This window comes from Hetaerina americana, unplaced genomic scaffold (assembly GCF_022747635.1).
Source record: "Hetaerina americana unplaced genomic scaffold, ioHetAmer1.1.p SCAF_29, whole genome shotgun sequence".
Classification (NCBI taxonomy): domain Eukaryota; kingdom Metazoa; phylum Arthropoda; class Insecta; order Odonata; family Calopterygidae; genus Hetaerina; species Hetaerina americana.
In genome coordinates, this window is record NW_027286863.1 from 349804 (window position 1) to 376109 (window position 26306).

General features: G+C 43.4%; 1 protein-coding gene across 1 annotated transcript in view; it reads left to right on the top strand.

The window, feature by feature from the left end:
* Positions 1-2446: 2446 nt before the first annotated feature.
* Positions 2447-26306, top strand: part of LOC139689933 (protein O-mannosyl-transferase TMTC2-like) — a 171240-nt gene continuing 147380 nt past the window's right edge. Inside the window, exon 1 of the mRNA XM_071587081.1 lies at positions 2447-2549. Coding sequence (XP_071443182.1) covers positions 2447-2549 — 103 coding nt within the window. The remainder of the gene's footprint in view (positions 2550-26306) is intronic.

Consider the following 26306-nt stretch of genomic DNA (forward strand, 5'->3'; position numbering starts at 1 on the left):
TTCATTTTTTTCATCAACTCAAGAGACACCTCAAGGGTAATAATTACCCCTCGGACGATGAGGTAAAAGCAAAAATTCGATAATAGCTCGCTGTTTTATTCGCACTGACATGACACTAGAACACGTCTCCTTTCTTCCGCTTCTCAAAATAAACTGGATGAACGTTGCGACCTCAAACCTGCGCATGCATGTTGAGGGGGAACGTTACCTCCACATGCCACCGGATGTGCTTCTGGAGGTTATTTTGTTTGTAGTCTACAAGCAAGTGTGCATTAGTTTCCAGCCTACTCTCGTATCTAAAATATTTACAACCCCGGTGCGATTAATAAACTAGCGAGATATGTATCCACGCAATCATGCAGGATGTGGGAGGGAAGGGGGAGGATTGGGAGGGGAAGATTGGGGCAATGCGCCAATGGAGCACACCTTTTCCCCAGAATCAGAATGAGAGAGCCCTGGCGTCGCCGTTTGCGTCTCCTCTCGACTGCCGAGTTTCAGAAGAGGCGCTAGGTGCGAGCACCACGCATGAGAAGAGGCGCTCGGTGCGAGCATCACGTATCATAACACGACGACGTCGAAGGCGAGTCACGCCCGAGGGTGGGGGTCGCAAATGAGCAGCATTCGCTTGGATTTTTTTAATGGATGAGTCCTCACAATGGCCACCGAAGACGCCGACTGGGGAGAAACAAACAGGGTGGGAAATTAGGAGCAAAGGCTTTTCCGACGAACAAATCCCCCTAGAGGAGGGAAGAAGCGAATATTCGGAAAGGGGGCGGAAAAAGGAGGGTCGATGGGAATTCAAGGGTGGTTGGGGGTGGGTGCTTTAGGGTTAGGGCAAAGAGGAAAGGTGACGTGGGTTGGGAGGGCGGTAGGGGAGGGGAGCGGATAGGTTTGGTAGGCGAGATTGCCCCCGGGACGAGTGGCCTCGCGGAGAGTCGATGGCTGTGTAGCGCACGACCCCCTAGGCTCCCGGATTAGTCACTGCATTGGCTCCCTCCCTCCTCCGCACGAAGCGGAAAGACCCCCCCCCCCCTACTTGCAGCCGACAATCCCCGCCCTCGCAAGGGTCCGTGCGCCTCACTCCCCTTTTATTTGGAGGCAACAGAGGGCGCTCGTCTCTAAGGGAAACCCACAGCCCGTTTCTCTTCTCCTCTCTCCCTCCCGATGCTAAGAATTGTGGGAAAATAGATTGGGATTGCGAGCGATGCGTTCGCTTAGCGGAAGGAAATGCCGCCTGCAACCCTCCCGCCCAGCACGACCTCGAAGGGCGGCAGGGGGTGGCAGGGGGGGAAAGAAGAAGGAACGTCCTATTTGGAGGTGTAGAGATTGTTTTCCCTCGCGCATGATGGCCGCTTCCGGTTGATTGAAGGACCGAAAGGAAAAGTGATACGGGGTGGGGGAGGGGGGAGTGCAATGGGATGCCCTTGAGATGGCAAGGGAGCAGCAGGGTGACATGGCAGTAGGCAAAGGAGCAGGAGGGAGACATAGCAATAGGCAAAGGAGCAGGAGGGAGACATAGCAATAGGCAAAGGAGCAGGAGGGAGACATGGCAATAGGCAAAGGAGCAGGAGGGAGACATGGCAATAGCAAAAGGAGCAGTAAGGCGACATGGCAGTAGGCAAAGGAGCAGGAGGGAGACATGGCAATAGCAAAAGGAGCAGGAAGGTGACATGGCAGTAGGCAAAGGAGCAGAAAGGTGAGATGGCGGTAGGTAAAGGAGCAGAAAGGTGACATGGCAGTAGGTAAAGGAGCAGTAGGGTGACGCTTTCCTCAGTATCTTTGAAATTCCTAAAAGCAGCACGCAGGCGGTCGTATTTCACTTTGAAAAATATTCGAATATTGGAGATCTGAGGGAGATCTTACCCGTCCCTGGATTTTGAACACGGCCAAAACAAAGCATGATTTTGATTAATTGCATATGCACATCATAAGTTTTTAGCGATCACCGTCATCATCAGATTTTCAATCCAAAGATAGTTTTAGTGCAGCCCTCCATTCTGCTCCATTCATTCCCTTAGTCCTGAAAGGTTTTTAGGATTGGCATTTTTAAATGGAAAAGATCAGAGAGAAGTGAGTGTACTGAATACTAATATGAAGAAATAGAAACCGATGAGCCTCTCACGAGATAGATGTAACATACAAATGGGAGAGCATAGATTCAAGTTGGTGGAACGGGTCACCAATTGCAGAAGCATTTTCAACGAAAAGTAGGGAGTAGTTGGGGCAGCAGGTGAAGCATTTTCTCTCCAAGAAGTAGCAATGGCAAAAAATAGAGGAAACTAATTAGCCTGAATTCTGGGTGAAGCCGTAAATAAAACAACAGGGAAGAGTTTAGCACAGAAAGAAGGATGCAAGCCGGATATTGTAGAAGGCAAACGAAAAAGGCCTTGGCTATGGCTGGGCAAGAGAAGAAGTCGGAGGGTGAACAGAAACTAGGGCATAAAAAATGGATGGAGCAGATGTAGAGAGGGAGAGGCAGGTTGGAGTCGGTGGTGGAGTGCGGGGCAAGTGTGGGGAAGAGAATGGAGCTTCTGATGACGTTGGGGGAAGTAGACGCTAAGAGGAGTTGATGGAGGCGACATTGCACGGTAATATATTCATTCTCCAAGCTATAGAAGCGAGCGTAAAAATGTTTAGGGGCCGGAAAAACCATCTATTAGACGATATGATGCTCGCGATGGAATGCCAGCTGGAGTACTGCATTTTGAAATTGCATTAAAAACGTCACCAAGAGCAAATGGCAGTGTAAAATGATCATTCACGGAAGAAATGGAAAGGAAATGGCAGTATTTCTCCGATTTAAAAAAATTATTGAATGTTTCGGCTCACGAAGTCATCATGATGTACTCAAGCTTGAAAGTCTGGAAATTTTTATGCAATAGCATTGAATCGGCAATGTACAACTCCTTACGTTATGCACCATAGAACTAGGGATATCCGCGAATGGCCTCAGCTGTCAATCACCTCCTTTAAATATTATTGTTCCTATAGAATTCATAGTATTCATATAAGAGTTTCATATTCAACACAAGAAATAATAGGAAGAAATGATACTTTAAAGAGATTGGAATAAAACCCGGAGGAAAGCATTCAAATGGCGTGACGGTTCCACAACCTATGGAAGATCGGATATTATTTTTAATGGTCACTCACATATTGCCAATTGCCGCGCATACATTCATACTTCTGTGGCCTAACTGCATGTTTCGGCATTAATTCAGATGTGCTAAGTACTCGTATAAATAGTCAGTGTCTTGTCATTTGAGTCACAGTCGTAAATCATTTGAATGACACATTTATAGATTGGAAAGAAATGGTAAATTGAAACCTCTATGTTGAAACACAAGAACAATGAGGTCTTCCAGGGTAATAATTTATACACACGAGTGATATACCATAGTTTCAAAGTGGTAACGAAGAGAAGGAAGATAAAATTCTTTGCTGGAAACCATGCTCACAAGGATTTGGATATATTGGTAATGCATGATAGGAATAATTAATTCACTGCATCACGAAATACTTTAATAAAGAGTTACCCAGCAAAAATAAGAACGTATTATCATGAGGAAAGTTTACAGTATTCTTTAAAAACAGTTATTTTTACATACTTTCTTTAGATTTAAAAGTATATTTATACACTTTGAAATAGGCACGTGACATTAGATCAACGCAAGTCATTCGTTTTAATTCTCAAACATATACACATTATTACAGTAGCATGGAGATCATGCTTTTCTTAGTATGGTTTTCTTTTAGAATCTCTGTCTAAATATTGAGAAAGGTGTAATAGAAGGAATTATGGCGCCGACTCATTTGTTTAAATAATATTTTTTTTTCTCTTTTGGTTGATGTGTCCTCGATGCCCTGCCTGCCTGTACTCAACACTCACTGTGCTTTCTTAGGGTGTTTATTCCGTGAAAAGATGATAGGGCTGGTAGAAACGAGTGTGTTAGTACTTCTCTCGAATAGCCTTTCTCAGGAAACGCAGTGACATAATATAAATTGTTTTTTGTTCTCTTTGTTTCGAATGACTCTTTCAAAAAAACTTAATGCACGTCATAAGCGTGAACGTTCGCTAAGCCTCTCGAAGATAGACTTAGGACAAGGGAAACGGGCGATGTCGCTGGGATTTTCCTTTAATAACGTAATTGCACTGATTCTGGAAACAATCATATTCTTTGGAAAGAATGGTGCGTATCTCGAAGGCCCGAGCGGGCGTGCACGAGAGACACGTGATTGTGCAACCTCACGAATACGGAGATGTTTGAAACAATTGCCTTCGACACATGATGACCCCGAGTGACGAAATTTACATTTTACGTAACACTTTGTTGAGGAAAGAAGAAAGCAGGTTTTTCCAACGTCTAATGATACGTATTGATGATTCTTCCTACGCGATTTTACTTAGATACACGTTCTCTCCTCTTTTTGCCTCGAAAACCACAATCCTCGTCTACTCACAAGCGAAGGAGAGAGGGAATTACATTTTCCCGAATGTCACGCCACCACCGGGCAGTCAGTCCGTCGGATCCAGAGGTTTGGCTTAGCAACGACTAACTAACTAGTAGCCTACCACCCACCGACTGACTGGCCGGAAGATTCATGCTAAAGAATCAAGCACACCGCGACCCCAATGCCCCTCCAAAGTTTCTTCGATTCTATATTTTATGAGTTTTTCCTAATATCCCATTTTTACCAAGATTCAATTATTTTCAGGTGAAAATTTAAGGAACCAGGATTTCAGCATTTCAGGAAAAAAGGAAATTAACAAAAAATTGTCACTCAATTGATTTACGACTGTGACTCAAATTAATATGACGCTCTCACTATTTATACTTAGCACATCTGAATTAATGCCGACACAGGCAGTTAGGCAGCAGAAGCAAAAATGTATCAGCTGCAATCGAAAATATGAGAGTAACCATTGAAAAAAATATTCTACCTTCAATAGGTTGTGGAACCATCACATCATTCCAATTTTTTTTAAATTCGGGTTTTATTCCAATCTCTAAAAAATTTCATTTTTTTCCAAATATTTCTTCCACTTTTTCAAGAAGTAATGTTGACACACCTTTTTCTTTGTTTTTTTATGGCGAAAATGCTTTTTAAATACTTCTAAAATGCTCATTAAATTAAAATAATTGGACCACATCATCATTAGAGTACAAATTTGAGGATTTTTGTCCCATAGCCTGAGAAATCAAACATTTTTCCCAGAATCCACCGACCCGACTTCCCACGCTCCATCAGGGTTCGATTTGATTTACCCCACTTTCCACAGGCTATTTCAGTGACCAGCGCACCCTTCTCAGCTGCTGAGCTTCGACCACGGCCCGCCTCCTTCGCCCAGACGACTGAAACGTCATCTTCCGCCGCCGACCCCGCAGGCTTCCCGCGCGGCCGCCCCCAGGGTCAACCCCCACTCCTTCGCCCCCGACTCGGATCAGGGAGGAATGAAACTTCCCAAGACATGGGGAGAGGGAAGAGGAGGGCAGGCGGTCCAAATGGAAACATTTCTAATTTGTGTGATTTCCTCGTCTTTTCCGACGCGATGCGACCGGGAGCGTGCTTGTTCGTGTGTGCGTGTGTACAAGCGTGCGTGCGAATGAGAGAGCGGTGTGCGTTCGACGGAATTTCACATTAATCCCCCACATTCAACATCCCCCTCTCTGAGCCCCCGCCCAGCCCTCTCCTCACACCCCATCCCCTCCTAACCAAACCCACTTCCTCCCACCCCACCGGGTCCGCGATTTGCATACAAAGAGGGTAGGGGTCCGGGACCCTGCGTAACCCCCACCATCTACCCTCCACTCCTCACTCTCCCGCCCCCGCGGGGACCCTTCGAACCCCTCCTCCGTGGCGGCGCAGACGGCTAGGCCATTTCATCCCTCTCAACAGCGTTACCTCCCTTTCCCTCATTCTGTTAATAAAAAAAATATTTTTAGTCGGGGGGGGGGCCTCTTATACCTTCTTTCCCCTCCAGGGGTGGATGCTTCCATCCACCCCACCACCCCACGGCGCCTCTCCCCCCGAGCCATTTGCGTAAATGTGAGGGACGCCGAGGCGAGACGTCTTAACGTGGGTCCACCACCCCTCTCCCCCTCCCCCCTCCCCACGTCACCTTGCCAACGAACTACGCAAGGCGTAATCTTCGGATTCGACCCCATTTCTTGGAGAAACAATTATTCTTGTGCGATTGGGGGGGGGGGGGGGGCACGAAAGACGCCTCTTCACCTGACTCAAGCAAAGGCGCACGTATTGACAGCTGCGGGAAACAGCTGACATCTTATGATTGACCACGCTCTGTGGAATAGGAAACGGCTCGTATAACCATGGCGACACAATGTCAAGGAGGGAGCCATATTTTAAGTATAAATATTACAAGAAATGTACGCTCAATCTACGGAAACTGCTGATACACATAACTTCTAACGATATATCTAGAGTTAAATTCGCGCTTGAATCTCTGCTTATCGTGATAAATGTAAAAACCATATTTTTCTTAGAATATCCTATAATGACTCATGGAAAGGCTTCGCAGGCACAAGTACCATAGTTTTTAAGTAAGCTGCATGAATTTGTTCTTTCTTTCCCGGGCATACGACCGTGATCTTCTGCGTGGATTACCTCATCTATTTACACCAGCACTTTCCCCGTACTCTCTCTTGCATTAACTACGCCTTTCAATTGAAACGGGGTCATTTTTCCTTGGGACATTCATTTTTTGAATAGATGTACGTAAGTACAGTGATATTCCAGGGTCATTGTTATTGAGACAAAAATAGGTAAATATTCGCTAAACTTCTAAATATATTGTTTGTTGCGCCCCCAACTCAACCTCAAATTAATGGTTATAACCTTGTGTTTGCAAATTTTCGACGTTAACCGCAGATAATTCCATGCGGTCTATTTGTGTTACACGAAATCCGCTGATGCATAATACAGTATTTATTTGCATGGAAGATAATCGAATTTCGCTCCACCGCAGATTTATTCTGCTTCGCAATTCCGAGTGCCAATGGTCTTAAATATCGCTAACTGTCCATTCGAAGTCATCGTTACTGAATACATTATCTGTCCCTTAGCTTTAGCTCTTCGTTTTCATTCGTCCTTCGCTGGACACACGTGAGGGCGAGGGAGAGAGAAGCATTAAATGGAATAATGAAAGAGGGCAGAGCGCTGAGCACTGAATACATTCAGAAATATAAGAGACATGAGCACTGAAGCTTTGCAATTGATTTCGCAAGCAACATAACAATTCAGAATTAAGATGATATCGGCAGTTGTTGGGATTTTAGGGAAAGAGCCTTGTAAATCCTAGGATAGAGTTGGTATTACGTCCCTCAATTCCTCGCTGTGATATCCAAAGAATTCTTATATATATATATATATATATATATATATATATATATATATATATATATATATATATATATATATATATATATATATATATTAGCACTAGTGGACACAGACAAAAACACAGAAACACACAAAAAAGAGACTCACTATTTTTCGAATTTTCGGTGGTCGTTGCCACCTTTATCAAGGAAGAGAGGGACAGAACTGAAGGGAATACGAGGGCTGGAGCGATGGATGGAAGGGGAAGGTGGGGAGAGAATGCCGAAGGGACGGGTTTGGAGGGGCAGCGTTAGAAGGGATGGGAAAATGTAGAAGGTGATGGGGGTGGAAGGGGGATGAAAATATAATTAGAGCAGGGTAATTAGTGCCTAATATTGATTCCTGGCCAGTTCCAGGACTCCAAGAGCCAGATGAAGGATTGCTCTAATGTTTTCAGTTTCAGTGGAGGATCAGAGGGTGGGAGGGATACTATGATGGATACACTATAGCATTTATCAAAGGGGGTGCTGTGTTCGGAGGCGTTGTTGGGGATAGGGAGCATATCAATTAAGGAAGAGTTTTTGCATGAGCCTCGGTGGTTGTTGATTCTGATATTGAGGGGTGTGGTGGTCTGCCCAATATAATAGGCAGGGCAAAGTTGGCACTTCAGAAGGTACACTACATTGCTAGATGTGCAAGTAGAGGAGGGAATTGGTGGGAGAGAGTTAAAAAGCGGGTGGGAGAGGGATGGGATGTTGGTTTTGCATGCCATGCCCTATTTTCAAAACCAAAATCCCATCCCTTTCCCACCCGCTTTTTAACTCTCTCCCACCAATTCCCTCCTCTACTTGCACATCTAGCAATGTAGTGTACCTTCTGAAGTGCCAACTTTGCCCTGCCTATTATATTGGGCAGACCACCACACCCCTCAATATCAGAATCAACAACCACCGAGCCTCATGCAAAAACTCTTCCTTAATTGATATGCTCCCTATCCCCAAACACGCCTCCGAACACAGCACTCCCTTTGATAAATGCTATAGTGTATCCATCATAGTATCCCTCCCACCCTCTGATCCTCCACTGAAACTGAAAACATTAGAGCAATCCTTCATCTGGCTCTTGGAGTCCTGGAACTGGCCAGGAATCAATATCAGGCACTAATTACCCTGCTCTAATTATATTTTCATCCCCTTCCACCCCCATCACCTTCTACATTTTCCCCACCCTTCTAACGCTGCCCCTCCAAACCCGTCCCTTCGGAATTCTCTCCCCACCTTCCCCTTCCATCCATCGCTCCAGCCCTCGTATTCCCTTCAGTTCTGTCCCTCTCTTCCTTGATAAAGGTGGCAACGACCACCGAAAATTCGAAAAATAGTGAGTCTCTTTTTTGTGTTTTTCTGTGTTTTTGTCTGTGTCCACTAGTGCTAAGTGTTATACATTATTATTCACGTCCGTGAGACTTTCAAAAAGTGTTATATATATATATATATATATATATATATATATATATATATATATATACATATATATATAGTCTTCCAAACATATGCTTCTACAATTTGGTGGGAATTTTTATACCTCATATGTTGTGTAAACATCCTCCTTGGTGGAGAGAGGGGATCGGGATGGTGCAGTGGCTAACGTATACGCATCCCACCGAGAGGGTGCGGGTTTAAATCCTGGAGATAACAAATATTTTTCAGTGGCATTCCGACCCCTACTTTGCTTTGTGGAGAGCACTTTGAGTGAGTATGACGTCCGTCGGATGGGACGTTAAACTGCGGACCCCTTGGCGCCTTTCGACACGTGTAGGCTCATGCCGACGCCGGGTTTCTCTCCACCCTTCCTTTTCCATCCATCCCTAATGGCGCAAATGACCTCAGCTGTCGGTCGCCTCCCCTCAACACTACTACAACTTGGTGGAAATATGTATAGACGAAATGAACGATAATTGCCAGAATATATTGAAAGATAATTATTGTCAACCATACTTTGATTTAGCAATATCTGATATTGATATGCGATATTTTAGTACCATGCAAGCCACCGCTAGGGCGTGCGGTAAGGGGCGAATACAAACCAGACTAATTAGCCCTCCAGACTAATTCATTTATTATTCAGCTATCCTATTTCCTTTCCGTTATCAATTGACCGTAATTATAGCAATTCTCGATCGAGGCTGGAAAATGAGCACACCCACTTTATTACGTATCTGCAGATAAGCCGAAAACCAGTCCTACAAAACCTGATGTCCTGTAAAGGTTGACTTGTCAACTTGTCTTGAAAAGGCTGTCATACTATTCGGCGATAAGCACTGGAAGTGGGAGGATCGATTTGGAAGAAAATTTGCTTGGCAACAGACATCGCGGTTTTTTCTCCCGCGACCCCCATCAAGTAATCATTGTCCCTTATCCAAATGGGGGTGGAGATACCAAGAGGAACACGAGACAATGAACTCAAAATAGTGGACATGTTTATCTAGGAGCTGTCGTATAGCATAAATATATATTCGGAACGACATTTTTTCTTTTAAAAATTATTTGACGAAGAAATGAGTCCGTCATGGCCTATAATGCGTTAATAGTTCCAGTATTAATATGTTTGGTAGCTCAGTTGAACCACAGATTCAAGTGCACCAGATGGAAACTCGGGGAAACCCGGCTAAAAATCCAAAATGGCTTTTCTGAATGGCAGAATATTTTCAAAATTCCTGAGGTGACGGAGGGGAAAGAACCTCCCCTATCCTCTTGTGCTGAACAAACACTCGTATTCATTGCCATGGTGGATATTAAACGTGCACTTAACTTTTTCTTATTGTGGTAATAAGTGGTGATGTCTCGCGGCCGCATAGTTTTCTTACATTATCAATCATAATCTAAATCCTGCCTGGAAGGAATCAAGTTCATCGCACTGCGCTCAACTGATCTAAAATTACTCTGGATCTCATACGCTCTTCCCTTTCAGGAAGAAATAAGTATTTGCTTCATTCGGCGATTTATTCTATCCCGTAAAAAGTGTGTACACGTATTTTACGAAACGGTAGGCCTAAAGACATACACGACGTCACTGAAAATGATACAGCATTAGCAGGGATCAAAATAACATAATAAATTTTGTATAATTATTTCTTCATGAATCACATTAAAAAATAACCAAAGCGCGAGGAGGGAGGGGAATGCGGATGGAGACGAGGGATGAGGGTGTGAGATGTAAGTGTAAGGGAGAGCGTCAGTTGGCCGTACAGGAAACAGCCAACTGAAAGGGAGCGTAAATTAATGAGATCCAGGCGCGTGTACATCTCCCCTCCTCCCCTCCGCCCGAGAGTCGCTAATCGGCCTCATCTTCACGGTCCGTGAAGCACCACCCTCCCCCCCCCCAACCTCACCTACCCCTTCAGGGGCTTCGGGACGGATTTTCACTCGAACACCCCCACCCCACTCCTCGCCGAACACGCATTCCCGCGGTGACGGTGTGTTTTTTTTCCTTCCTTTGCTCCGTGACACACGTGACCTGACGCACCACGCGTCGTCATGGGGGGGGGGAGACATTATTCTTGCATCGCATGTTGGGGAGTGGGTTAGGGCGCGGAAAACATGCCATATCGGTGGTGGAAAGAATTATTCCTCCCACCCATCCTCACGCACGACGCGAGGGTGCACGTGCTGAGCGAAATGAGTTAAGGAGTTGCTTTCTAAGTAATTGGTGCTAATGGATGTGTAGCGTCATTATGCATATATTTCTTTTTGTTTGAAAGAGCTTTGCCTCACTATTCAAAGAGTTGCATCAGGAATACGTATTCTAACCGCTATAAAATCGCCCGCGACCCCTCCCGAACGCCCGTCGGTAACTCCGGCGAGGTTTTAAATTCCTATGCATGCGAATGACTGGTGCGAGGACGTTTCTTCAATTTTCATTTAATTTTCTGCGAATCGCGAGGAACTTCTTAAAGTAATCGCCATTACATTGAGATATCACGATCCCGTGGCTCATTCAACGAATTCTTTCCCGCTGAAAAATCCTCCCTGAATCAACCTTCCGTTTTTATCCGAACAAATCCTGAATTCTTGATTCACCCCCTTGGAACAATACGAAAATACGTGCCTCCGAGTGTATGCTTACCAGACCCGAGATTCAAATGTACCGGTACCAAATAAAAATGGTTTCCCCTTTTAATTGATTGCCCAACATGCCCTAAACGACATGCCCCGCATTGTCGTTCAGAATTTCGTTTCGAGGGAATACCTTTGGTTCATTTCTTTCTTAGGCATTGGAAATTTAAAAATGTGGAAGCTCATCTTCATATGACAACAGATTTAATGTCTTGTTAACCTAAAATCTTATCGAGGTTGGGAAAACCTCCGTCTAACCTTAATCCCTTCTTCTACTCTGCTATCAATTCCATGTAGTACACACCGCGCACTTTGAGGATCAATGTTTCAACAAAACGTCAAAAGGCAGTGAACATTGCATATACGGTGGCGAATACACTTAGGGGGTCTTGCCATTACAAATCATTTCTAAGAAGTAGTTGCCCCCCCACCACATTTATTTACTTGTATATACTCTGCAAGCCACCGCTAGGGTGTGTGGCAGGGGGTGAATCCACATCAGAATAATTTTTCCCGAACATGAACCTACTGCAGTCGAGTAATGTTATTATGATCCCCCATTTTTCGTGGAAAAAATGACATCTTAAATCCATCTGTTATATAATTAAACTCTCTCATTTCATTAACATGACCTCTCCTTCCGTAGTACGATAGGGGTAGCAATACGTTTTCAAAATCACTGCTAAAGAGACCTCCTTCCAATTCATGCAAGAGTTATACCTGTAGGCCGAAATTTAACCTTCGCTCCGAGAGTGATTCCCAGTCTAGCTGCTCTAATATTTTCGATAAACTACGATGTTTATCACAGCAACGTTTTAAAAATCTAGCTCCTCTAGGCTGCACGCCTAGGATCCAATTTGGCAGTTAATCCAACATTGTGAGGATCCCATACACTTGCAGCATATTCTTAATGAGGCCAAACCAAGGACAGATAACATATCTCTTTGACCTTTTCATTACATTTATCAAGTACTCTTCTAATATATCCTAAATTTTGGTAGCTGGTCCACATATTCTGCGTATGTGTTTCACCTAGGAGAGATTGTGAGTGAGGGTAACGCCTAGGTACTTAATCGAGTCTACGCATTCCATTTCGGTGTTTCAAATGCTTTAGGCGTACGGGGAAGTGTTATTTTTCCAATAATTCATCACTACGAACTTTTTCAAGTTTGATTCTAATTGCCAGGTGTCGCACCAACGTTGTATGGAATTATGGACATCTGACAAAGCTGCTGTGACCTCGGGATCACGGCGCGTTGAACAGGAGTCCAAAGAAAATATGTGGCAAAGAAGACCATGTCTCAATGTCGGGGCATTTGGATTACACTGGTAAATTACTGGAGGACTGGGAACTATAATTGAATTACTGTACATTATTTGAGTCAAATATTATAAAACAAAGAATCAATGAACTTGCTGGGAATGACTTATGAGCACATTTTTTAATATTTATTTTTGGGAAACGATTACTAATGCGTGGGTCCATTAATAATTCCTCAGAAAATTCAAGTGATCTACGTGTATTATCGTAAAAGGTTTTCTTTCAGTAAGCCTCATATATCCCTAGGCTGCTGTTGACGTTTCAGCTATATCCATGTTGTGGATTGATTTTCATAGGTAAAAGGAGTAAAGAACTTTTATTTATTTATAAAAATGGAAAAAATGAATTTCATGCGGTGATTAAACATTTTATTCAAAAGACAATTCCGGAGAGTGATCAAAGCCGAGTTGGATGAAGTTCATGCTCCCGTTTAGAAGCATGAACTTGTTCATGGAAATGTATGTGCCCCCGTGTTTGCGACTGTTCACGATTGGGTGAATGGGTTTAAACGTGGCCGCACGTCCACGAATGATGAAAATCCTTCGGGACGTCCTGTGGAAGAGCCTTCCTCCGAGATGTTTGGCAAAATCCACGAAATGGTTTTGAGTGATCGACGAATCAAAGTTCGTGAAATAGTTGAGGCCACGCGCATTTCACGAACAACAGTGTTTTCAATTTTGTTCGAGAAATTGTGTGTGAAAAAAATCTCGCAAATATTAGTGCCGTATTTGCCCTCAGTTGAGAATAAACGCAATCGTATTGCCGATTCGGATGCTGGTTTGGCGCATTTCTTTCGCAATCCTGACGCGTTCCCGCGTCGATACATAACCGTGGACCAAACATGGATGCACCGACTCCAATTGAAAACGCTGGAGGGGCAACGAGAGGAGTGACCCAAACTCCCCAAGGTCACGGAGCCGGTTTCCACCTTCCCACCTCCCGCAGTTCCCAATACTCCTCGCCTTCTTTTTTTAGGAATGGAAATCCCCCAGCTTGGAGGCACCCTCCCCCAAGGACACGCGCACTTCAGGGGGCACCGGCGTCTACGCCTGAGGGATTTGCACCTTAAAATATACCCTTAAGAGTTTTTGGAGAGACACAATAGGGCTCCCCCAACTCCATTCTCTCATTAACGCATATACTAAACCTATCCCATTCGCTATTAAAATGGAATAAAACTAATTGTGATCATTTGCCACCCCGTGACTATTAGCCTAAAAAATATTTCTTAGCTAGAAAATATTTCATCAAACATTATCAATTTTAACAGCATCTTAAATGTACGCACAAGTCCAGGAATAAAGGTGAACCTACTGTTATCGTAAATAAATTACATTGCATTAGTTTTTGGCATGACACTTTTGTTATTACAGACGGGATTAGTTAATTGAAATGAAATTATATACTCTGCAATTCTATACACTTTATTTATAAACATGACCCATGTTTCGACGTTGAACGTCATCATCAGGTGGTCCTAATAGCAGCGAACTTGGTACATAGCGTATACCTTCTGATATGTTGGTCGGAGAGGGAGGGAGGGCGAAGGGGGAAAAAGGTTAAAATGTGGGAGGAAAAGATGATTAAATATTTCGGTGTCAATCGTTGACTTGGAAGCGTGTTCGGTCCAGCAGTGGGAAGTGGGAGAGATATTTTTAAATAAAGTGTGTGGAATTACAAAGTGAATGATTTCATTTCAATATGTTATGCAAGCTCCATAAAGTCACGCCGGATACAACAATTTTTATTAAGGGATTAATTAAGACTCGGCATCAGAAAATTACGCAAATGCGAGTTAGTACGTGATTAAATATTAAACTCTGGGAAAAAAATTAAGAGTGAGCGGGAAGTTGATTATGCTAGATATGAGGCTGGTGTCGCTTAGCAATGGGTCAGAACGCTCATGCATGCTAAACAGTTATTTGCTCGGAAAAAAACAACAATTACCTTCGTGAGAGGCGCGTTTCAGCTATTTCACCTTGGCTCTCAGATCTCGTTGAAAAAAACCCCTGTTCGGAAATAAGTCGCTTCAGAGAGGAGCAAGTACGCTGCATCCCAAATGATAATCGTGATCCTTGATCCCAATTACCATGACGAGGACTGAGATTACGAGATCTTCTGCAAGGCATTCGCCCCCAGGAAAACTCGCCACCATCTCAAGGTCATTCCCTCCTAAAATCCAATAAGAATTGCCTAACTCAGTGACATCACGGCGGCTTGAAATTTCGCATCCCAAGGAGAGTTTTCGTGTGTGGTATTCGTGTCGTCGCATGCTGTCTACAGGAAAAAAATGTTTTTTCTGAAACGATTACCAAGCGGCAAACGTGTACGTTTCTGCATTGATTACAGGAGCAAACAATGATAATATGGCTTTCCCTGCTTGATTTACATGATTGCGAAGGAATTAGACGAAATTATTCGGACCGAAGAAACGACTGTCGCGTCTAAAGACAGGAACTTGATCTGATCATTCAGAACTTGTCCTCTGTGTCCTAAATGGTGGCGGGAGGATCAAATTGCACACAGAACAATTGACGACATCGGTTGCAATAACAAGCCGGCAATCCACTCGCTATATATATATATACGTGTATATATATATACATACATATATATGTATATACATATATATATATATATATATATATATATATATATATATATATATATATATATATATATATATATATATATATATATATATATATACTGCAAGCCATCGCCACGGTCTATATATATATATATATATATATATATATATATATATATATATATATATATATATATATATATATATGTATATACATATATTTATATATATATACTGCAAGCCATCGCCACGGTCTATATATATATATATATATATATACATATACATATATATATATATATATTTATTTATTTATTTATTTATTGATATGGCTGACCCTGGCGATGGCTTGCAGTATATATAAATATAAATATATATATACATATATAATATATAATAAATATATATATATATATACTGCAAGCCATCGCCAGGGCCTGTGGTAGCGGGTGAATACACACCAGAATAATTGTACCCGAACATTTCCCAATCGCGGTCGAACAATGTTATTACGATCCCCTATTGTTCATAGAAAAAATGGCATCTTAAATCTGTCTGTTCTACAATTTAACTCTCTAATTTCATTAACAAGACCTCTCCTTCCGTAGTGCGATGGGAGTAATAATACATTTGCAGCATCACTGCTAAAGGGACGTCCTTCCAATTAATGCAAGAGTTATACGAGTAGGCCGTAATTTAACCTTCGCTCCGTGAGTGATTCCCAGCCTAGCTCCTCTAATATTTTGGATACGCTACTCAGTTTATCATAACAACGTTTAACAAATCTAGCTCCTCTACGCTGCACGCGATGCAATTCGGCAATTGATCCAACTTCGTGAGGGTACGTACTCACAGCTTATTTTAATTGAACCAAATAATTGTGGGCGCCGTTAAAATTACAAACCGTTTAAGAAAATGTATGGAAACTGTGATTATTTGTCTCCAACGTATTTTGCAGAAAGATGATGGAGGTTATGAAACAAAAAATTATGATGTTTTTTTCGAAAAATTATTTAAAGCTATGCAATCATGTTATGGAAGTTAATTGCTAGTCAAGAAATCATTTTTTTAATAAAGAGATTGTAAAGCGATTGCATTAACTCATAAAAGTTCTGTTAAATATTTTACGCTTGTAAATGGTATGTATTCAGTTAAAATATTGTTCATTTTCAATCAAATAATAACGCACTATTGTGGACTGCAAATAACCTTTAGACAGCATATGATATGAACACCGAGATATTTATTTAACGGAAGTTTCAATATTGTTCCTTCCATGTCATTTTTACCGTGGTGTTTTCCAAAAACTATAATGCTTAATATGAGCCCGTTCGAAAGATACTGATTTCATTAAAAACCGTTAACAGAAAAGGTATAAATAAATCCTCGCTTTTTTACAACAAACTAATTTTAACAAATGATTGCATTGTTTTTATTCATGCAAAAATGTACTTTCCTTTGCTACCTTAATTGGATACTGTCTTCTAACCCAATATATTCCACCTCCTCCCCGCGGTGGAATCAATGACGACATAACGCTTGCCATTTTTTTCTCAGTTCACCTTTAAAGGCATCTTTTACCCATTCTTTGCCCATGGACCGTCGTTTTTTCTTACTCAAATCATTCGAATGCAGCATAATTTAAGAATATATTTGGACTCATATTGATACAACAGTATCCGTCAAACCTTTTTTCACACACACCGAACACTGTTCACTGGCTCAAAATGAATTCCTCATCATCGAATTACGCTATGGTACACAGGAGTCACGCCAACACTTGCGATAGCATAGAATAAATAATCTTTCAGCAATATAAGCGACATCTTTAAGCATTTAAATTATAAGCACACAACTGTAACATTTTCATAGTAGAGAGAGAACAATTTTAATTTGATGTATGCTGATTTTAATTTGTTACTCACCGGGTTAATTAAAAGAGTAGTTCTTTCCCTGTACCTTCACGTGTTTTAAGACCAAAAAACTCTTATCTACGCACCAGATGGGAAACTATGATTGCGCACCGATCCGAATCCTCCAAACTTTGTTTAAAAGGAGGGCAGTGCACCCAGAGATTGGAGCGGCTCGGCTAACAACCAATCCTTGCCTAATGATCGAAACTTCCTGGGATATAATAGCCCGCCTCCCTCGCGGACCCCTCTCCGACCAGAAAACATAAATCTATCCGTGAAATTCCAGGACAAACATCGGAATAGAGAAGCGGGGTTAAACTAATCCTTCCTCCTTGCATGGAAGCGGGGAGGGGAGGATCTGGAATGCATCTGGAGAGCAGGGGAAAAGGGCGTTTGTGGAAGGGGAAGCTGCGAAGGCATAAACGTCAGGAACCGCCACCCCCGCGCGCCCCTCTTCTCAAACCCTCCTTCGGGGTGCTCTTGATCCCACCGCAGGGTTATTGGCGAAGTGTCGGATCACTCGACGAGCCATGTGCGAAGCCACTGAAGCTGCGAAATGGGGGTGAGGGGAGCTGGATAGTGGGGGGGGGGGTCGTCGCGAGGGATAAGGAAATGATGAGTGGCGAGAGGGAAGGGTGGATAAGAGCGGTTGGAGAGGGGAGGGGTGGGGAGACTCACGGCCGAAAGGGGGATTTAGAATTATAGTCGGGCGAAAATAGGACCTTAGGCAGCCGTTAGTTTCCCCTCACGAAATGCGAGAGAAAACACGACGAATGGAATGGCGCGCGTGGGGAAGCAATGGACTTCGGAGCAGAGAGTGGGATGGACCAGGAGATTGAAGCGAAGACTTGAATCATGGGAATCACGCATGCATCTCGTGAGCAATCGATAGTCTCGAAATGACGAAATCGACGAAAAAATGATGGAAATGGATGCAAAACTTATGTGCCAATGGAAAACAACGCGGTCCAAAGAATAGTCGTCAAAGCAGGGAACGTATCGTATCGTAAGAGGAGAAGGTACTTTATTACTTGTAATTCAATTCCTGAGTGTCTAATTATTCCCTTCAAATGCACGAATTGCATAGCGTACGAATCCCTCGACTTAACGGGGCACATTTTTACGCTGGGTGACTCTCGCGAAATACGGTTCACATCTGCGGATGACTCAGTTAAATTCAATTTCCCGGCATCTCGCGAGTTTATTTTACACGTAATTTCCCCTAAAGTATCACAAGAGAAGGATAATTTGAAAGCAGATATCAATGGTGTGAATGTAATGTATCGAGTATTGATTTTAAAAGCAATACCTCCATTTACAGCAATGGCACAAAGAACATGCGCGATAAGGGAACTTAAATCAAAAAACATTAAAAGATCAAATACCAAAGATTGGCGATTTTGGACAGTCATCAACTGATGTTTGCAATTTCTAATATTAAAAATTTGGCAACCTATGATTTAATGTGAATGAAAATCTCTTATTAAAATATACATAATCCCATCAAAGGCTCCCCTTTGTAGGCTATCTTCGTAACTGCTGATAAATCACTACGACAACAAAGATGAAATGTAAAAATACTTGGAAAGGCAACATGCAGAGAGCTTGTTTGGCTAGTGAAAACATAAACCGGCCAATATATTCAACCTGAAGATAAAAGAGTAAATTTTAATTTAAAAAATTTTCATTTAACAGTAAAGGGTATGGGCTGGGTTGGCAGCTACTCGGGGCTTTTGTGATAGCCGCATACTGGCTAAGCAGGTACGTATAAAAAACATTGAGGATTTCCTGCAGTTCTTCCATCATTTTTCTCGCTCCGTGCTCAACAACGAAGTCACAGGAACTCATGACTCTACGGGGACTGAACGGCTAAGTGTTTATTTCTGTCATTTATCACTTCCCCTTCATTTTTTACCCTCTTCTCTCGGGATACATTCATGGCAATAAATCTAAGTCTCATACTGCGAAGTCAAGAGCCGCGTGCACTAAATCAACCTCAAGCGACGTAATTTCGATGCGCACTACCGTAGTAAACGGCGTTACATTATTGGAAGGATTCAAAACTTACTCACCCACTGGTAAGCATTTGCAAGTGTTTAGGTCTCACCGTTCAAACTTGCATTAACATTCAAATTTTCGCGATGATATTCTAAAAGAAAGAGAGAGAGTGGTGGAGGCAGTCGCAAAAATGACAGAGGTCAGTCGTAAAAATATTAAGAATGGTTTAAATGTGCAGAACCTCATGTATTTTCACATCACCAAAATCCCTACGCTCTGATGCCCTTGAAAATATAATTAACTTTGAAATTAGAGGTGATATCCCATGCTCCACAAGGGAGGCGGTGGCGGAGGATTGAAAAAGTGGAGCTTGATTCTCGTGACGGTGTCGTCTGAAGAAATGAAGAGGGCGGCGTGAGGCATGACGGAGGCGGCGGCTCTCCCCGATCTGCTCGCATGCAACTCGCATCAGTGCCCTCCCTCCCTCGGCGTACGCGCGGAATCGATCCCTCCTCCCCCTTCTCGAACACAAAGCAAATTTCCCATGTAAATAAGCTCGTCGCACGTAAGCGAATTCGCTTTTTTTGTAAAACGAATTCGCACAAAGCGGGAGAAGGGGATCCTACACACGCGCAGGCAGGGGAATTTTATATCTATATATATATATATATATATATATATATATATATATATATATATATATATATATGAAAGGGGGAGCGAGAAGAGGGGGTGGAGGAGGGAGGGGAAGGCGAAGAGGAGGGGTGGAAGGAATGCGGAGAGAGGGGACGACGTCGTTTACGGGGGAGAGGAGGGAGGAGTGCGTGGAAGTGAGTGGCGTAATAAAAAAGGGGAATTCCACCTCCCCGACCCTCTCAAACTCCACACCCTCTCATCCCCTTGTGGGCGGAGAGGGTGGGTGGGTGGGGATCCTTTTTGATGCGAAGCTGAAGGGACGATGAGCGGTGAGGGGTGAATTTTTTTCGCTCGGATGGCGTAGAGTGGGGAGGAAATGGCATGAGCGGAGGATCTTGGGAAGGAGACTTGGTCCATCTCCCTCCTTCGCACGGCAGGGAGCAGCAGCACGGAGTTCATCGCATCGCTGAGGCGGTGGGGGGGGGGAGGAGGAGGCGGTGGGGGCCGGATGCCCATACGTACGAGGGGGCGGCGGGGGGGCAGAGGGGATTGCCCGCGAGAGGCCGCCGTCGGGTGTCACGCACTTCGCTCCCTTCTCGCCGCCGTTCGCCTCGCCGCACAGATTCGTCACCGGATCTCGGCGGAAACGCTGCGCCCCTCCCTTCCCTCTCTCCTTGTGCATGCGTTACTGAGTCGTCTCATCCTCCTCGAATACGCCGCGTGGCATTAGCCTCCCTGGAGCACCACGGACACCAATATACGTAGCAGTCGAAACGTTTGTTTAATTTTACCAATCAATCATCCACTCATTCATTTCATCGGTGTTTTAATCCGAACCTTAGTTGGCTAAAACCCTTCTTCGTATGCCTCATCCTTGACGACTCGGTCCCTGACGCATCTTTCTCGTTTGCTCCTTTCGTCCATGCCATCGCCCCTCGGTCTTCCTCGTCGAAAAGGGCGGCACCGCTCGGTAAAATGTATGTGGGCTAAAATAACAGCAAGTAATGTGCTTTCTAGGGTTTGCTGTGAAAGTGGGATGCTGTTTTATCGTTTTCTGGACCTAGCATTTCCATCCCTCCTTCTAACTCGACCATTACGCAGTAAAACATATATTCCACAATTTTTCTTTGAGTTCCCCGTTCTCAGATGCCCCTCCCCCCCCGGCTCCATACATCAATGCTTATCTCGAAACGCACATTAATCACAGGCATTACGATCACGCCCATCGTAGACAGGTATTTCCATCGGCTATTAAGGCACGGAAATTTGAGGTTCCACTGCAATGCGGCAAATTATTTTCAAATGTGGAACGAAATAACGGTGTGATATTTTTTTTTCGAAATACCAAACAAAAAACATCGTACCTTATCGTCCGTCACCCTTGCCCGTGGAATCGTTATTCATATAAATAACCTCCGCTTATACCAACAAATTCATCTGCCGCAAGCTGGGCCCAACTCGTTTGGTCCTGCTTTTCCTTTGGCCTCTTCTCTTCTGCATCGTTCCTCCTTTGATCTCTCCGTTTCAGGTCCACCTCCGGCACCAAATTTTGATTTTTCATCCAGTTGGATTTTTTGTCGGCCAATGTGTTTGATCTACAGATCTTCAACGTAGATACATAAATTAACAAATTTTACATCGCGACATCGGTACCTCATCTACTGAAGGGTAAATGCTACATTTTACTGCTGGCTACTTTCTAAACATGCATCAGAGGTAGTTGAATTATCAGCCACTAGGGGAATTATGATTGGATCACGATGTTAAAATATATAGTAGATTACAGATAATATTTCATTTTCGATTGTTTAGGATATTGTTTGTTTAAAAATTCTAATCATTTCGCCTGAACATTAATGCTGATTATTTCCAAACCTGATTCGGGAATTAAAACTTTTTTTTCGACTAATTTTCTTTTAATTAAGGTCGAGAGTACCACATAAACTAAAACGTAAAGTTTAAAATTACTGCGCCTTTTAAATTCTACTGTCGTGGCCACGAAGCAGGATGAAAGAGGTTACTGATGTGGATTTCAGAAGAGCATATTTCGGCTATATTCTCATTAAAATCTCGCATCTCTAATATTTTGGGGGTGAGAGTTTTTCCCTCAATATCAGCATCAACTTCATTCGATCAGCATTCATCCGATCTAATAAAGTGGCAGTCTAACCTCTCGTGATTAGTGCTCTCACATGAGATATGTTTCCGGATGTAATGATTTCCCAACATCTACCTCGTAGATTTGTCGCCACGATGACTTTTTACACCCGTCATCCAATCAGAAAAGAGGATTTGCAGACCAACATTCACACCGTTGACCCCCGCCAACGAAGCCAATCGGACGTCGGAGGGTGACGAATATTTATTGAGTGCCATTTTCCATGGAAATGAAGGATGTCCAACGTGTCTATTTTAGTGCAAGTTTTCGCCTTGCACATTCTCGACGAAAGCGCCACTAAAATTGTCAATTTCAAACCTTATTGCCTTCATTTCGGATATAAATTCAAGGTTTACGGGACAAAAGGCAACAATTTTCATTTAAAAGGCAGTCAGTCTACCGTTTTTGGTGGGTGTTGGTAGGAAACCGACTAAAAAACGGCAAATCCCTTCACCTTTCCTTATAAAACGCCACCAGTTAACCAACATTACAATGGATGCAATTCAACTGAATACTTTCAGGTGTAAAGGCAAAAGCCGCACCAGAAATGGGAAAGGTGGCATCGATCGTCTCCATTGAATTTCGTGAGTTGTATTTTATTTCAATCGCCTCAGCAATTGAGGGGAAGAGGGGCATTTTGCTTTGATTTCTGACCAGCACTCCAATGTCATAAATGGAGAATGAAAGGCCTAAGATGGAGAAGGGCAACCTGGGCTTCCAGTGCTCTGGATCATTTCAACGGATGGTCTTTGAATGGAGTGCCATCCATAGTCGTCGCGTTTTTCCAACCACACCGGTCTGCTCTATGACCCCTACGACGTGTGATGCGAAATTCGACAGCGATGGACGCTATTTCGCAAAATAAAGATTTCGATACGTAAAGATGGCAATACATTGTCCGTGGTCTGTGCAATAAATACGCGAACTGGTGCAATCTGACGGCCATGACACGGACTGTAGCCCATTAGCGACGCTAGCTGCCTGAGACCAAATGAGCAGCCGCCTGTGCTTGGCAGATCGTCGAGTTGTGCGCATGGTGCCATTCACGTTAGTTTCTGTTGTCCTTGTTTACATTATGTGTGAAAAATGGAAATTGACATCATTGATCGTGTGCGGTGCCCTGTCCTTACCGATCGTCGCAAAGCTGTCCGAATGATAGCTGATGAACTGAATTTAGGAAAATCTACAGCGCACACAATTTAACCGAGCATAATGGATGGATCCTTCACCATGACAATGAACCTGCACATTCAGCATTGATTGTTCGCCAGTTTCCGGCCAAAAATTCAATCTCCATCCTTGTTCATCCTCCTTATTCGCCAGATCTCACCCCCTGCGACTTTTTTCCTATTCCCAAAATGCAAAAACGTGATGAGAGGACATCACCGGGAAGATGTGGACCCAATAAAGGAAGAAACGACGATGAAACTAGAAAGCCTAATCGCCGAGGACTTTCAAGGGTGCTTTAAAAAATGGAAAAGAAGATGGAATAAGTGCATAGCAACGAATGGAGAGTAATTTAAAGGGGAGAAAATCGATGTGACTAAATTTTGCAAAATAAAGTTTTAATGGCCTCAGTTCGCGTATGTATTGGGCAGACCTCGTATTACACGGTCTTACAGGGTTCGTCCGGAAAATAAGTGTACTGACTCCTGGGCTGGGCGCGCCGCTCCAGGCGCGCCCATCACCGCTCTGACGGGCTGCGATTGGAGGGGGGTATGTTGGCAAGCGACGCTGAAAAAGGCAGTCGGCTCTGAGCTGTGGTGTAGTGAGGAGCTCTGTTAACGCGAACCTCCACGCTCGACCCACGTCACGGAACGCGATGCCGAAGTTTTTGGAGCTGCGTTATTCCATCAAATTTGCGGTAAAGCTTGGGAAATCGTCTACCGAAACTGTCGGTATGATTAACCAGGCTTACGGGGAGTCAGCCATGTCCAGAAACATGATCTTTCGGTGGCACAAGATGTTCATGGAGGGCAGAGAAGAGGTCGACGACGAGTCTTCGAGAGGTTCCCGATGATGCCTTCGCGGGAGCGTTATAGGAATGGGAACGCCGCTGGAACAAGTGTATCGACTCACAAGGGTCCTATTTTGAGGAATATTAGCTTAAGATATGTAAAAGTGTAATAAATTTTTTTTCCTGAGCTCAGTACACTTATTTTCCGGACGAACCCTGTAGATCACCCCGAAGACCCCACGTGGGATTCAGGGCGTTTTGAACACACGATTGGGACTACTTGGTCGACTATCAGAAGATGCACTCGCAAAAAGAAATTCAAACATAGACCTGAGCTCCTCGTGCGAACAATTCGATCAATTTTGCCATTGAGGGCGCAATCACTCCACTTCGTCTTGGCCCTCTGGGAATCATTATGTCGATTTTAGAATAAGAACACCACTAAAATGACTAATAAAAAGGAATATTACAGGATATTTAGGGTAGAAGAGGATTAGAAATTCGTGGGATATGTTTTTAAACTCAAAAATTGCACGTGGGAAATAAGTGTAGGGAAGATTTTGGTGTATTGACAAAAAACTCAGAAACTCAACGTACAATTCAAGAAGTTCTCTCGGGTTTCCCACCGGGTCAGGTTGCAGTACACCGACGTTTCGAAGACTGACTCTGCCATCGTCTTCAGGGTGATGAGCGACTTCACACTAAAGACGATGGCAGAGTCAACCTTCGAAAAGTCGGTGTACTGCAACCTGACCCGGTGGGAAACCCGAGAGAACTTCTTGAATACCATACGCCGGGAAAACCTGAGATCCTTCATCAACGTACAATATCTGCGTATAATTATTAGCAGTTCACCACTGGAGAAATTGATTTTCTATCATTAACATAATTTCTCTTTGGTTATCTCCGATTTGCCCTACGATTGCAACCGACTGAATAGGAGCAGAGGTTATGTAAAATGAATGCGTAATTGTCACCTTTCAGTCTCCTCCCTATGAGATAGAAATTTTCCGAGAGGGCAAAATTTCATCGATTAGATATTATAATAAACCCAAAATATCTCTACTTTGCCTTGCTGTTTTCTTCGTGTTGAACTAGGAGACCTAATTTATCAAGGAAACGAAGCCCTGAAACCATCTTCAATTACCCATACCCGACCAGAAGTAAACCTAAAACCTACACTTCTCATGTGCTCAAAAGTTCTTAAATCATCTTGAGTAAATCCAACTACGATCTAAGATTCTGTCCGGAGAAGTGTTTTTTTCTAAGTTTATAGACGAGTCTCCATTATTATTTGCTACAAAAATTGTACACTAATATCAGAATTTACAAAATTACTCTTTTCTTCCCATAATTTTTTAATAAAATACGTGAGCTACCAAATCTCTCGATTTTCAGTGCTATTATTGGTTTTTCGAATTAATAGATATTTAGCAATTTTTCTATCACTATAGTTTCCCGGCGTTCGAATACTTTTCTGCTTTAACCCTTAATCTACAATTTCATTTTGTTTTACCATCCAAAGTTTCGAGAAATGGTTCATGATTAAACGTATTTCGGCTCAGTTCTCTGCGTCGACCAAGCACAGTTACTATGTTACGCTAGACTCCGTTTGACTTCAGAGGCCTTTCGGTGGGGGTGGGAGGCAAAAGTTAGTGCCCGCGTAATGCGTGAAATTTAAGACCCTTAACTCAATAAAAAGGCGACGATCCCCTGCCTCCCGAACCCCCCCTCCCGTCCCCATCTTTCGAGAGGGGAAATCTGTTTCCCCGAGAGCGGCTCCCTGCCTTATCTGACCGGGGAAGTGGTGCCAGATGCCCCTCGGCCACGCTTGCCTCTCCGCTCGGGAATCCAAGCCATATGCACGCCGCGCTCTTAAAAGCCAAGTCCACAAAAAGGGTTGAGGGGGCGAAAAAAATCGAAAATGCATCCACAAAACGGTGGGAAACACAATAAATGGAGTGCAGCAATAAGAATTTTAAAGCTGAAGGGAAATGACTTGCCTGGGTGTTTTGTAGGAGCTCGGGCGTTGTGAAGGGCGGCGGATACGGACGAGACGCAGCCACGCAAAAAATAGTTCTGGGGTGCAACTGCTGCAAGGATTACACAGCTTGAAGTTCAGATGAACGGCGCTTTGTACAGGAGTGTATGCCTTCCTGGCAATTTTACATGAGAGAGTAATTCTGTTCTAATTTCTTACCACGGCCCTGCAATCCTGTTCTTATTTCCCGGTGAGGAACGATGATGAACACGTCAAAGAGCGCTCACCGATGTTTTCCA